Source organism: Mus pahari, chromosome 10 (assembly GCF_900095145.1).
Source record: "Mus pahari chromosome 10, PAHARI_EIJ_v1.1, whole genome shotgun sequence".
Classification (NCBI taxonomy): domain Eukaryota; kingdom Metazoa; phylum Chordata; class Mammalia; order Rodentia; family Muridae; genus Mus; species Mus pahari.
This window is the reverse complement of record NC_034599.1, coordinates 94,092,779-94,108,766: the sequence shown is the minus strand read 5'-3', so window position 1 is coordinate 94,108,766 and position 15,988 is coordinate 94,092,779. Positions and strand designations below refer to the sequence as shown.

The window sequence follows — 15,988 nt, the reverse complement described above, 5'->3', positions numbered from 1 at the left end:
ACAGAAAATAATGTTTATAGGAAACAAAATATCCCTTTAGCACTTCATTAATATTGTTTTTGATATAGCCAGCACAAAAGAGAAAAATTAAGTGTGATCAAATGGGTGTTCTATTATTCAAGAGACAAGAAGTCACTTCACTAGAAATTTTGAGGCAGAATGCAAGAGTGCAGAGGAACAGGGCTGAGAACTATAAAATCCTGATTGATAACAATATAAAGAACGAAACTAAGCAATCAACAACACATCTTTTGAAATTAGTTCTTAAATCATAAGGGTGCCACTAGGCACAAAAAGGTGAAATTGTTATTCATGCTAGCATTTGTTAAAAGTTTATAGCACTCAAAGGCCATGAGCCGCGTTTGGGGACCTTGTGAGTCACCATGCTACTGCACTGTTCTAGAGATAGAGCCTGGCTTACACTATGCCTTTTGTGCGACAACCAGTTATATAGCACAATATTGAGATTACCCACACAGTTTTGCAAGATGAGCTTTCTGTGACAGAGGAAAGTACCTTTGACAGCCTTCCATGAGTACCATGGCAGTCTAAGGTCATTATTAAACAACCAGGGGGTCCTACACACACTGCAGAAACCACAAAAGAAAGGCAAGTTGGCAAGTTTGTAGAGGTTAGACCCAGTGATGTCCAAGGAAGCATTCAGGCAGCATGATCTGATAGATTTAAATCCAGAAAGACCCAAAAGCCAGCAATTCCATCCACAGACAGCGATGGGAACCTTGGACACTAGTAAACTCGAAGTTCCTGAGCTCCTAAGAAAATGATAGGTTACTGAGATCTGCTGATGGTCCAGAGGTGCCTTGCCTGTACAAGCAACCTTGTTCCATGTAAACTCTGATAATTGACTGCTACCCTCATAACCTTGGTGTCACTAGCAAACTCAGCCCACTTAAAGAACCCAAACACAAGACATGATTAAAACACTAGAATAACAGATGTCAATGTCACTGAAATACCAGCAGATACTGTGGCCATCATGAAAACTGGAAAAGTTACCCAACACTAAATAAAAGCCCCCATTATTCTAAAATCATAGCCAATGTACTTCTTAGGCAAAAGACACACATAAAAATTGGAGATAAATAGCAACCCCCCCACCAGTCCACCTTCCCTCCCCTTCACCTCTGAGAAGGGGAAGGTCGCCCTTATGTGACAATTTTTTTTTTTAAATATATAAAAGACACCAACCAGTTCACCCGCTGAACAAGGCTCAGGAAATAAAAGGTAAATTAAGAAGTAGAATTATATCAAATACATATATCAAAAGAAACAATTCAAATACCTGACAAGTACATTAAAAACTTCTATATCAAGGAAAATAGAAATCATCTACTAGATAAAATTTCAGCTTGGAAAAACTGGCTATTATAAAAATATATTCATACAAAACTGCTGGCAATGATGCAGAAAAAGAAAACCCCATACATGTGGATATAAACAAACATGGCCATAACAGTGAGTGTAATATAGGGAGGTTCCCTCACACAAAATATGGATCTACCATAATTGAAAAAGACATATAAATGAAAGACATACACTGTGTATTGAATGAAATAATTACTGTAAATGTAAATCATTGAGCCATATAGATACACTAGAACAGATGAATGGTATCTAAAATAACTGATGAAAAATGGTCTTGACTAAGAAGTGATATTCAAATTATAAACAGAACAAGAAAATAACTTCCAGAAGCTGGAGAGATACTTCAGTTCTTCAGATCACATTCTCCTCTTAAGAGGACCTAAAGCTCAATTTTTGGCAAGCAAACCAGGTGCCTCACAACGGCCTAAAGCTCTGGTCCAGAGAATGAAAAAATCATTCCTTGCCTATGTGAGCACCACACTCACACACTCTGACACATTCAATATGAATAATTAGAAATAAATCTTCAACAAGAAATACCTCTAAAAGTATCAAGAGAAAAATCACCAAGTATCATGTAAGACACTCACTTAAGGACCCCTCAGAAAGGTAATGTAAAATGAAAGGATAAAATGAATTCAAAATAATGAATTCAAAGTTCGTAACAATCAGTAAGCAAGCAAGTAGGTGCTAATCAACATATATCCTTAGTAAAGCTATCATTCAGGAAAAAAAGATAAACAAAGCTTTCAAATATAAGCAATTATTGCAAAAAATTGCATCTCTACTAGAATGGCTATGAAACTGAATAGTGAAGTATTCCCTAACAGTAGAAAGAAAAAAAATAATTACTATCATAAAAACATAGGAACCTAAAAACTTAGAAGAGACCTGATACAAGAAAAAGAAAATATTATCAATATTATAAGAAGCCAGGAAAAAGAAAACACAAATATAATACAGAACAATCTTACCAACAACCACCTTAAAGGCAAGACTGGCTAAATATATTGAACAAACTACAACTCCTCAAGACATAATGAGTATATTAAAAAAAAAAAACAAACCCCATAAAAGTAAAATCACAAAAATTGAATGTAAAGAATAGAAAGCAATATACCATGACAACAGAAACTATAACTAGTCGGTAGTAGCTATACTTTGATTGGATTAAACAAATGATGAATTGAAAAAATATTAAGAAAAATGTTTAATTCGCAATAATAAAGGATCAGTTCAGTAAAGGGGAAAAAGTATCAGTATAATCAACACTACAATATGATATAATTACACAATTATATAAAACATTATTGTAATTAAAGCCAAAGTAGACATTAATATAGCAACAGCTGAAGACCTTAACATATCATGTACATCATGGAAAAAATAACATCCCTAAGCAAGAAACAACTAAGTCCAAAAAGAACATTTCTGAAGCAATTATTCAATATATATTCTCGTATTCCTTCAGCATATCCAATAAAACATATGGTGAGTCATAAAATAAGTCTGAGAAGAAAGAAAACAAGAAACATCACGTGAACTCATAACATGTATCACAACTTGTCAACATTGGGAAAATTAATAACTAGACGAATTTTAAATATAAAAACACGAAAAATATGTTGTTTCCAACAGCCAATAAGTGAATAGGGAAGTAAAAAGAAAATAAAAAATAAATATAATAACGGAAACAACACTTAAAATCTAATCTAAAGTAATATAGAAAAGACAATGTAAGAAATCTTAACAGTAGTAAAAAAAATTATGTAAGAAAAATGTCAAATAACTTACAAAATGAATAAATAGATAAAGCTGCTTGGGTTGGTCATACCTATAACTTCACAACCTGACTAAGGCAGGAGGATTCTGCCTAGTCAGTGACTATCCTGGGGTGAGAGTGAGACCAGGCTTTAAACAAAAAGTGTTAAAAAAAAAAAAAAAAGAAAAGAAAAAAAGAAAAGGATGTTCCCAAACCAATGTTAATATAAACAAACAAAAATCTGAGAAGATACAAACTGAGAGTTTAAAAACCTATCACCCTTATTCCCAAAACCAATGAAAGAAGTGGGGCTTTTAGCTACTGCCGATACAACAGCACTGAACATAGGTATGTATCCAGCACAGAATAAATCCCTGCTGGGTCATCAGTTATTTCTATTTCTAATTTTAAATAAATTGAATCAGCATAGATGTCCATTATTTGAGAAATAAATACTGACAATATGGGATGTACTGGCTAATTTTGTGTCAACTTGACACAGCTGGAGTTATCACAGAGAAAGGAGCTTTAGTTGAGGAAATGCCTACATGAGATCCAGCTGTAAGGTATTTTCTCAATTAGTGATCAACGGGGGAGGTTCCCTTGTGGGTGGTGCCATCTCTGGGCTGGTAGTCTTGGGTTCTATAAGAGAGNNGNCTGAGCAAGCCAGGGGAAGCAAGCCAGTAAAGAACATCCCTCCATGGCTTCTGCATCAGCTCCTGCTCCCTGACCCGCTTGAGTTCCAGTCCTGCATCCTTTGGTGATCAACAGCAGTATGGAAATGTAAGCCAAATAAACCCTTTCCTCCCCAACTTGCTTCTTGGTCATGACGTTTGTGCAGGAATAGAAACCCTGACTAAGACATGGGACATGCACAAAATAACATTTTATTCAACTATTAAGTAAACTGAAATTATAAAATACTTGGTGAACAAATGGAATCAGAAAAAAAATTATACTGATTGTGGTAGGTGACCAAGGCCCACATTTTCATTATTATATGTAAATCCTAGCTTCAACTCCTTTGCGTGTTGTGTTTGAAAGCCAAGGAAGTAAAAGGGAACAGCAGGAGGAAAGTAGAGGTGTGAAGAGAGCAGGGAAAGAGAAAGTGGAGATGAGGCATACTCAGAGAAGAAACCTTTAAGCATGGACAATGGAAAAGTTAAGATAGAAGAGGATTAAGCAAAATGAAGGGGATTTAAACAAAAGATAGGAATATATTTTCTGATAAACCAACTAATTAAGAGTTTTGATGGAAGACACCATATATGGCTAAAGTTTCACCCTAGAAGAGAAGCAAAGACAGTCACTAAATAAAAACCCCCATTGTCAATTGTGAAACATCACTGTAGAAGTTGCTGGTCTGGTAGAATGCAGGGGATAAAACAAAATATTGATCATGCTGGACATAAGTAAAAGATGAGACTATTCGAAGGACACTAAGTACCCTAATTGTAACATATGGAGAAATTAAGCTGGAATGGTGGGGGGAGTTTTCTGCCTGCTGGATCGCTCTTGCAGTCCTGGTAGTGTTATAAAGGATGCCAGATGTGTGGTGTACAAAAAAGGAATCGAGAGACAAGACATAAAGGATGGATGGAGAAATCAATGGCCTTAAGGAGCTAGGAACCCTGAAAATTGCAATAATAGGCAAGATATGCCCACCTGTACAGTAGAGTCATTAATGATATAAGTAAACAGTCTCTGCCTATTAGGATTACTCCATATTAAGAGGATCTATTCCTCATACCGTAAACCTTGTAAAAGAATCCATGCTAGGAGTTGGAAAAAAAATCCCAAGAAGAAGCATACTACTATACCTTTGAAAGATGGACAAGTATCGAGCTGCCTTCAGAGGATTTATATCTGCATATAAAAAAGTATTTCCTCAGCCTTAAACATAATAGAATCTTTTTGCAGTAAACACCACAGAATGTAAAGACTAAGGGCTGACAGGAGGTGAAGAGTAAGTGACAGCTGAGGGTTACTCCTAAACAAGACATTTAAAACACTACCTTTAAAGGTCAGACATCATCATGGAAGAGGCTTAAAAAATTGATGGCACTGTTAAAAGGTACACAAGATACTGGCCCTGTCAATGATCAGCCATCTATGTGGGGAGCACTTATAGGACCTGTAACTCAGTGTTAAACTATTAGCTACAAATAATTCTGAGAGATGGGGGTGGGGGTGGGAGAGGGCCTTCATTGTCTTCAGTTTTGTATCTACATGACAGCCCACTAGACCTAACTTCAGGGTCAAACAGACAAGCCTGGTTAAACGCAGTGAACAATAAAGCAAAGTAAAAAGCCATAAATACAGAAAAGAAACTAGAATTCAAAAAATGGCCTAAAGGGGGCTGGGGAGATGGCTCAAGGGGTTAAGAGCACTGACTGCTCTTCCAGAGGTCCTAAGTTCAATTTCCAGCAACCACATGGTGNCTCACAACTATCTGTAATGGGATCTGATGCTCTCTTCAGGTGTGTCAGAAGAAAACTAAAGTGTAGTCACATACATCGAATAACTAAATCTTAAAAATAAATAAATAAATAAATAAATAGGCCTAATGGAAGTAGGGGAGAGATAAGAGTGATGTATATAGAATAAACAGAATTCAAACATACATGTTTAAAATTACTAAAGAACAAAATTAAAATTCATTATTTTTCGAAGCTGGTTTTGTGTAGATAAAATGAAAAATGTTCTGTTTAAAAAAATCTTCAGTTGTTTATCAATAAGTTAAAAATGTAGAATGTAAATTTCCTGATATAAAAACCTACCGATGTTAATATATAAAGACACAAAGTTTGAAAAAGCCAGTAATGAATAAAGAGACTGAATGAGCAGTAAAATTTTTACAGCAATGAAAGCCTAAAGACTTAAATCACTCCTGATTTTTAGCGATCACTGATTGCTTTATCGGACATCACTGGGAGGGGAGCCCCTTGGTCCTGTGGAGGCTCCCAGGGTAGGGGAATGCTAAGGCACTGAGGCAGGAGTGGGGGAGTGGGGGGTTTGTGGAGGGGAAACTGGGAAGGGGGATAACATTTTAAATGTAAATAAATAAAATAGCCAATAAAAAGTGAAAAAATTTAAAAGAAAAAAATCCAAAAATAAATAAATAAAAATTAAATTATTTTGTTAAAAAAAAACAAAAAAACCAAAACAAAACAAAACAAAATCCACACTCCAAACTACAAATGTATTTTATAAAAAAAAGTTAAACACACAAATATCTCTGAAGAACATAGATTCAAGATTTTAATATCAGGTTAGTAAAACAAATCGAACTATATATCAGTAAGATTATTTCTTTTTTAAAGATGAAATGGGATTTACATATAACCTGTTCTCTGCTTTCATGTTCCTAGACGCCCATTTACTCTTCCTTAAATCTTTTTCTCCTAGTTTCACAAACTATGGCCATAGGCTCTCAGCTCTTCTCCCATTTAGGTTACATATGTATGCATGTATGTATGTGTATATGTATGTAAGTATGTATGTGCATATGTATACTATACAAAAGGATTTATGTATAAGAAACAACAGCCAATTTTTGAGATTCTATGCTTGGACTGCTTTGCTAAATGTTTTTCAGCTATGTCCATTTTCCTGCAAATCTCGTTACTACTTTTCTTTATAGCTGGACAAAAGTCCATTGGTTGGTTACACAGATTTGACAATTCCATCATCTATTCATTTAGACAGACATCGAGGTACCTTCCACGTTTTTGCTATTGTGTATAATGCGCCAAAGACCACGGACATGACTGTGATAGCACACAAAATCAAATAGCTATATCAACAGGAATGATGAAAATGGAAAATAGAACACATCTATTTTTAACTTTTTCTTTTTGTTTTTTTCCCTCTTTTCTTTCTGTCTGTCCATCCGTCCGTCCATCCATCACCATCCATCCATCCATCCATCCGCCTTGCCTCTTTTCAGTTTTTGAAAGACACCTGCATGGTGGTTTCTAGAATGACTGTACTAGTTTATCCTCTCATCAGCAGTGAATAAAATTTCTCATTCACAAATCTTTTGCAAGCATTTGTTATTCTCTTTTCTTGATCATTAACTCATTTTGACTTGAGGATGAGATGAAATCTCAAACTAGCTATTGAAAAGACTTTTGAAACTTTAAAAAATAATTTTAGGTAATTAGTTTTAAGAACTGTCTGCTCATTATATTAGTGCATTTGTTGATTGGCATCTGTTTTTATTTATCTCTAAAGTTTTTAAATATAGGTTATACCCTGCTGGGATTGCGCTGCTGTAATGTCATGTACAGAAAATGTTTTGCTTATACCTGTATTTTTAAGGGTTTCTCATGAGAAGTTACAGATTAAAACAAACTTAAACCGGCTTTGGGGTGATCTTAGCTGTGACTCACAGCATTAGGGATATGGAACCTGAAGGTGCCACCTCCTGTAGCCAGGCAGGAACCCCAATTGAGTGAAAGCGACACCAACCCACCCATAAAACCTTGGATACAAAATTTATCTATCCTTTTTATAAGAAAAGCAGACACAAAGGGTATAGAGCAGAGAGTGAGAGAATTGCCAACCAATAACCAGTCCAACTTGAGAACCATCCCATGGGCAAGCACCAATCCCTGATACTGATATGCTTGTAGACCAGAGTCTAGTATGGCTGCCCTCTGAGAGGTTTCCCCCCAGCAACTGACTCAGACTGATGCAAAAAGCCACAGCCAAACAGTGGGTGCATCTTGTGGACTCTTGCAGAATAAGAAGAAGGACTGCAGAAAAATGAAGGGATAGGAACTCCAGAGGAAGATCAACAGAGTTAACTAACCCGGAACCTTGGGGCTCTGAGTCTGAACCAATAACTGAAGAACATATAGGAGCTAGATCTAGGCATCCTACACATATAGCAGATATGCAACTTGGTCTCCATGTGGGTCCTGAACAACTTAGAACTATTCCAAAATGGTTGCCAGTATATGGGATATGTTCTTCTAGCTGGGTTGCATTGTCTGACCTCAGTGAGAGAGGATGAGCATATACCCTCTCAGAGTCTAGAAGTGCCAGGTTGAGGGGGATACATGGGAAGTACCCATCCACTCAGAGGAGGAGGAGAGGAGAACAGGTGAAGGATTGTGGGAGAGGGTGAGCAGGAAGAGGGCAATGAGTGGGATGTGAAGTGAATAAAAAATTATTTCCTATGTTTTACCCTATTTGGGGCAGGGGTTGTATCTTAATAAGTCAGAAGAAAACCTGTGGACGGTGGTTCTCCTTGTAGGTTTTGGATAAAACTCAAGATATTCAGGCTCAAAAAAAAAAAAAAAAAAAAAAGATATTCAGGCTCAAGTTCAATTTTTAAATTAAGATTTCAAAAACAAGTATGTAAATGCTGGATTTTAATACTGTAGCTTAGGAAAGACATGATATAGAAAAGTCCAATATTATATACAAAAAAGTACTAGAAACCTCTATTTCCATAGGAAGTATTTACATATTTCTTTTGTAATGAGTTAAAAATATTCTATTAAATTATCATATACCATTATACACCCATTAAAATTTTCATTGTTTTAAAAATTAATTGACCAATCATGAAGTTTTTGCAAGTGATACTTCTATCTTCTGAGCCCGTTTCATTTACTGCATATAACTAAAAGAACTACATATATATGCAATATTAATTCACTGTAATGTATTTCTTTAGTTTTGTCTTCCTTGCTTAAAGGAATTTCATTTCAACCAACATACTTTTTACTACACAGATAATTCTTTGGTCCTTTATTTCTCCTGTCTTTGCTCTGGTATTTTAACAAAGACACTTATATAGAGGAAAAGGTAGGACCCTAAAATATATCAAATGTCATAATACTCAATAGCTTATTAGTAGGCCATTTTAATTTTATGATAATATTAATTCATTTTACATCTGTGAGAATGTAAGTACATAGTATATCTCCAATAGTAATAAATGTTGAGTTAGAAAGGATGTTTCAACATTGATGGCAAAATTCCCGACAAATATTAAATTAGTATTTATAGACAAAGCTATTTTTCAAAAAAGAAAACAAAGTAAAAGTAAACAGAGTTGTATAGCTATATAAATTATGCTATAAATAAGCAACAACTGTTTAGGTTTAAAAAATTCTAAATGATTAAAATACCTTACCGGTATCGATGAACAAATATACCCTTAAAGATAGAGTTCATCATATTTTCAATTTCATCTTGATTTTCTTGTAGCTGAAATGAAAAAGAAACAATGAAAAAAGAAAATTGAAATATTGGTCATTTTATCTGGAATAAATAATTCCAATTATTTTAAACTACTCATTATTCTCATTCCTAGAAGCAATCAACCTCTTGCTGACTATAGAATTTAAGTTCAAAATTATTAGTAGAGCTTCTGTAGTTTTGCCACATTGGCTTTGGACCCTATCCTATCTCTCAATAAATATACACTGGAAAAAGAACAAGGAAGAGAGGGGAAAGATGTTGGTCAACTTTGTATTTTCTTGGAATACTTTATTTTTGAAATCATCCTACATTTCTACACATCTCCCCAAATAAGTCTTCTGGCTTAGTTATGCCTTCATTACTTCAGGGTTCATCCTGATTTACTTGCCATTTCCTCCTCTACAATGCATCAAATTATTACTCTTATCTGAGTAGTTTGTAGCTCAACTAGGCATAGTTTTCAAAAATATGAGGAATCTAGAACTCCTAGCTAACACTGCCGTAATCCACTAAGAAAACACAAGAGTATATCACACAGGTACATATATCAGACAACATTATCGATAAGGGTTAAGCTTTAAATTAATTTACTGTGCACAAAAGCAACATATTTGCTATTGTAGGACACTGATTTTTAATGTCCCAATTTTTCATAAAATTTCACATAATTCAAATAATATAAAAATAATTCAGCAATGTAACTGCTTTTCTTATATACACATACATAGGCTTTGTTTCATACAACAGCAAAATAGTTTCAGACCGACTCTTGCTATATGTTAACAGCATTTATAGAAAAAAACTAGCAGCACAAGTGTTTCTCTACATATGAGGTGAACATACCCTGATAAGGCAGTTATAAATGAAAACTATTACAAGTTTCAAAACTCTAGCCAGGTCTACTTTAAAATACTTGGTAGACTTGCTGTGGTCTATTGTAACAATCATCTAAAACAAAGCCTATTTTATAACATAACACTGAGCACTCCATATCAATAAAAGAATGGATTGTTTGCAGACATGATAGAATGAAAGAACAGAAAACACAGAATCTAAAAAAAAAAAAAAAAGAAGTGCTGAGAACACACAATATTATACATGTTATGAACACTGTGTGGCTAACTATATGAGCTGCTTCTCCTGCAGAATATGGTAGGCATACTACTATATATTGCAATTCTGGAAAAGGAAAATTTAAAATATAGCTTTTATCATTTAATGTTCATTGCTTGCAAACTTTCAGACGACCACCTGATGATGCAAATAAATATATAAGAAACTATTCAAATAGTACTTACTACAAGTGTGAAATATACTTATTATGAATTTTACAACACAAAAACTAATTCATTGCTGGGCGTGGTGGCGCACGCCTTTAATCCCAGCACTTGGGAGGCAGAGGCAGGTGGATTTCTGAATTCGAGGCCAGCCTGGTCTTCAAAGTGAGTTCCAGGACAGTCAGGGCTATAAAGAGAAACCCTGTCTCAAAAAACAACTAAAAAAAAAAAAACCTAATTCATTGGTGTTACACATTCCAGTCAGCACTACTTAAGGAAGCAGTTTCTAATATACTTGCAAAATATTTAAAATATGGTTTATGATACAAAGAAAAAGATGTAAAAATCTATATGAGTGGGAATCTTAACCTCAGTATTTGAGAATGTGATCTAATCTGGAAAGTGGTTTATAGCAATTGAAATTCCTCTTAAAATGTATTTATATGTGTGTATGGCTATATATATGCATGCACACAAACATACATATGAACCATGTATATATAGGGGCCCTCATCAGTATGTTTGATAACCCTCAAGCTGGAGTCATGGGTGATTGCAAGTCACCAAGCACATGCTGGAACTGAGCCATGTTCTTGCAAGGAAAGAAAGAACCCAAAAACTGCTAAGTCATTTCTCCAGCGACAAAATACAAAAAATTTAAAGACAGGGAAATATTGGTTACTGAATTATATATAATGCACCTCTTTAGGGAAACAACAAATTTGGAGACAGATGAATACACAGAAAAAGACCATCATGTATAGAATGCAGGAATGATGTCGTAGACATCAAAAGCTACAAGAAGCCTACAGTCAATCCTTCCCTCGATATCTTCAGAAAGAATGACAGCAATAGCATCTTGATACTGGACTGATAGCAACCTATAATATTTCACGGAGATTGTTAAACGCTGAGGTGAAGGCTACTTTAGATCTTAGTAAATAAGATGTTTAGCTGTGACTGTTAGTGCACATCCAGAGAGGGTTAGACTGAAAGTTCTGACAATGGTTTAGTCTATTGACAAATTCAAATCTTCAGTAGACTTGGAGGGGGATAGAACTGTGGAAGGTGGAACACCTTGGCTAAAGTGGGTCATCTTGAGAAAAGACTGAAAATTAATAGTCTGTCTCTTATGTTATGCAATTTCTCTCCGCTCCCTGGGCAGTACCACGGACAAACCAATGTATTCCATCAAACTTTTACAAAAACATGCAAAATCCAGGGGCAAAACCACTCTTTCTTTCTTTAAGGCGTTTCTCTGAAGTATGTAATGATGATTAAAAGGCCTATCTGAAAACTGGTAACAGAAATGAGGGATTATTTTTATTACTTCGTGACATGAATTTGGAAAAGTTTGGAGATGTGTCTCAGCCCTAGCATGCTGTGAAGAGAGAATGATGCAAAATTCTGTTGAGATATTTGAAGATGAAAATCCCATAATTAAATAAAAGGTGGTGGTGGTGGGATCTGTGCTCATGAGTGTCATGTTAAACTAAGTAGTATACAGGAAAGTGAACCAAGAGATCATTCATTCATTGTACATTCTGGCAAGGAATCTGCCACTATTTTATACTCCAAGGAGGAGTATAAAGATGAGAGACTAATCTGAAGACGAAAATTAGGATGGCATTCTGATGCGTAGGTATTACTGAATTCTTTTACCTAAGTTTACAATGAGAAACAAGAGGAAAATCCAGACCAGAAAAATACAAAAATCTTGGCTGCACACCCCTGCTTTCAAAAAGCTAGTCACAAATCCAATACAGGAGACCTGGCTTTCCTTGGAATAAAATACAAAATGAAGAGTCTAAATAAACCTATTGTTTCTCTGCAGTGCAGATGAAAAGTCTGAAAAACACACAGCTCAATCTGTTAAACAATACATTTCTTTTAAGCAACTGAGTTTGTTGTAATAGTTCTGAAAAGCAATTATGGTACAGTACAGTAGAGTACAACACAATTCCAAGATTCTTCAGGTGCTAGTCAACACCACGGAGGTATGCATAACTGAATTTGGGCAAAGACTGGCAACAACAAAATGTTTTTGAAACTTCAAAGATCAAAAGTAAAAATCAAAAATGTAATGAATCCAAGGTGTTTCTGGCAGTTCTTGCCCATGCTTTACCATAAGATTTTACGGCAATTATTCTTCTAAATATAAAATATTGCCATTTTTCGATGCACATGTGTAGGGATCTGAAGGAAAACAGTCCCCATATGGAAGTGGCACTATTGCGAGAGTTGGCCTTGATAGACTAGGTCTTGCCTTGTTGGAGTCAATATGTCACTTTGAGGTTTCAATAGCTCATGCCAGGCCTTGAGGTCACTCTCTTCCTGTTGCCTGCCAATCTAGATGTAGAACTCTCAGCAGCCTCTCCAGCACCACACTGCCCCCATGTCACAATGTTTCCTAACATGATGATAATGGATTAAACCTCCATTATCTGTAAGTCAGTGCCAATTAAATGTTTTCTTTTATAAGAATAGCCAGGGTCATGGTGTCTCTTCACAACAATAGAAACCCTAAGACAAAATGCAACATAATACCAATGAATGCTGCCTCAAACACCGCGGCAGTGTTTTTTACTATACATATAATGACTGATGTTTCTTACAGACAATAATAATGTTTCTTACAGAAAAACACAATTTTAATAGTTTCCTAGTAAAAATCTTCAGTATGTATCAAATTATTAAACGTATACATTAAGATATTTAATTTTAAAAATAGATTTGACCTTCAGATTAGGGTCTCTTAAAAAATTTGTTTCACAGCTGGGCCTAGTGGCGCAAGCCTTTAATCCCAGAACTCGGGAGGTAGAGGCAGGTGGATTTCTGAGTTCGAGGCCAGCCTGGTCTACAGAGTGAGTTCCAGGACAGCCAGGGCTAAACAGAGAAACCCTGTCTCAAATAAACAAACAAACAACCCCCCCCAAAAAATTTGTTTAACAAAAATAAGCATAGTGACACACACCTTTAAATTCAGCACTCGGGAGGCAGAAGAAAGCAGATCTCAAGTTCCAGGCCAGCCTGAACTACATATTCAGTTCTAAGACAACCAGGGAAACATAGAGAAATCGTAAGTTAAAAAAAATGATCCAGGGCTGGTGAGAAGGCTCAGCAGATAAGAGCACTGACTGTTCTTCCAAAGGTCCTGAGTTCAAATCCCAGCAACTACATGGTGGCTCACAACACCTCAGAAGAGCTCTGATGTCCTCTTCTGGTGCGTCTAAAGACATCTACAGTGTAATTATTTATAATAATAAATAAATCTTTGGGCCAGAACAAGCAGGGACTGAGCAAGTGGGGTTGACCTTAGCGAGCAGGGTCTACCAGAATGTGCAGAGGTCCTAAATTCAATTCCCAATAACCTGATGAAGGTTCACAACTATCTGTACAGTTACAGTGTGTACTCATATACATAAACTAATATAACTAAATCTTAAAAAAAATTTAAAAAAAGAAAAAGATAAAACGTTACAAACAACAGAATTTTCTAGTTTTTGAAATGGTTCTAAACATATACTTGTTTTATACTAGGTACTTATGTATAGTTGCATTCCATTATTAACAATTACAACATCAAAATATTGATAACTCTAAAAAATATTGAAGATACTTTAATGTTCTGCAGTATCAAGCAGTTTAACCTAAAATTCCTTTTGTGTTTGAACATGTTTATGTGTGTGTGAAATTTGTGGGTAAATATGTGTATTTGTGTACATATAGGTGGAGAGCAGGGCTCCTTGTTAAGGTGTATTCCTCAATCATGTCTCTACTGTGTTTGTCCTCAGACACGGCATCTTATTGAACCTGGAGTCACGGATTTAGCCAAACTGGATAAATGCCAGGGATCATCCTATCTCTAACTCCTTGTTGCTAGGATTGTAATACAGTGCTGCTAAGCCCAGCTTTTAGCTTCCCATAGAAGCTAAAAGTAGTTTGTTAGGTAAAAATAAATAAGTGTATGTGTTCCTTTAGTATACAACTCTGAATTCATCATTAATATATAATAAATTTAAATGCAAACAAAACAATTCTTTAAAAATAAATTTCTTTATGTTTTTTTTTTAAATCAACAATGGGTGTTTAATTTCTACATTGATTTTATACACCTATAAATCCAAGTACTGTAAAAAGTTCTAGGGTGAGGTGGATCATGAATGAAAGGGTTTAGGCAAGAAGCTTTGGTCCACACGATAATTTCATTGTAAGTTTTTGCTTTCTATTGCTTGTTAAATCTCATTATGTGTATATACACAATTCTATGTAAATGTAATCTTTTTAAATTAAAAGATTTAATAATACAAACCACAAATTTTCCTCCTAGTAAGTTAAAAAAAATTTCTCTATAATAGAAAATTTGGGCTAAAGAAATGGCTCAGTGTTTAAGAGCACTGGGTATTTTTCCAGAGATCCTGAATTCAATTCCGTGCATCAGCATGGTGGTACACATTAATTTGCTAATCAAATATTGGGAATTCAACTCCTTTTTCTAGTCTCTATGAGCATTGCACATATGTGTGTATAAATATTCTGTTCAGACAACAACTTTACACATAAAATGAAAATAAATGAATGTAAAAAATAAAATATCCATGCAAAACACATTTTTATCACATCTACAAAAATCAGATTGTTAAGTGTAAATAAAGTAAGAGCTAGCAGTTCTCAGAGAGCATTTGACTGCTTATTACATGTAAACCCCTGGATTGGATTACCTTACACTGAGAAAGAGGAGGAATGGAGTGACACCAATGTTAGAGGATTGCTTTATACATCAATTAAAAAAAAAAAAAACAACACTGAGGCTTTCTTCTATAAATTTACTTTAGCTGTCTCCCAAATGAGATGTTACTATTTGGTATTCTTTTAAGCCTGCAACATCAAATGACTGACTTGCCTAACACTATGATAATCTTTTTCTAAAATAAGTTTGCATGTCACCCTTACTCAATGGTGATTATTACAATTCTATTTAAAAATTGAAGATGAAATAATTTGAAGCTAAATCTTATGAACGTAAGACCCGTATGTATTTTCTTTTGTCTCATCTACACATCTCAAGTCTCATATGCCTCAGGCTAACCTCAAACTTTCTATGTAGCCAAGGTTGGTCTTGAATAGACTGACTTCCCAAGTACTAAGATTACCGACTTAAGCACCATAGCCAACTTTAAAAATGTCCTTTACAACCCAGATGTCCCTCAATAGAGGAATGGATACAGAAAATGTGGTACATTTACACAATGGAGTACTACTCAGCTATTAAAAACAATGAATTTATGAAATTCTTGGGCAAATGGATGCATCTGGAGGATATCATCCTTAGTGAGGTAACCCA

The 15,988-nt window shown here is 35.1% G+C and overlaps 1 protein-coding gene across 9 annotated transcripts in view; it reads right to left on the bottom strand.

Moving 5' to 3' along the window:
• Positions 1-15,988, bottom strand: part of Stag1 (stromal antigen 1) — a 305,967-nt gene that overhangs the window by 126,962 nt on the left and 163,017 nt on the right. For all 9 annotated transcript variants that reach the window (XM_021207927.1, XM_029543705.1, XM_029543700.1 and 6 more), the window contains one exon: positions 9,300-9,373. In XM_021207927.1, coding sequence (XP_021063586.1) covers positions 9,300-9,373 — 74 coding nt within the window. The remainder of the gene's footprint in view (positions 1-9,299; positions 9,374-15,988) is intronic.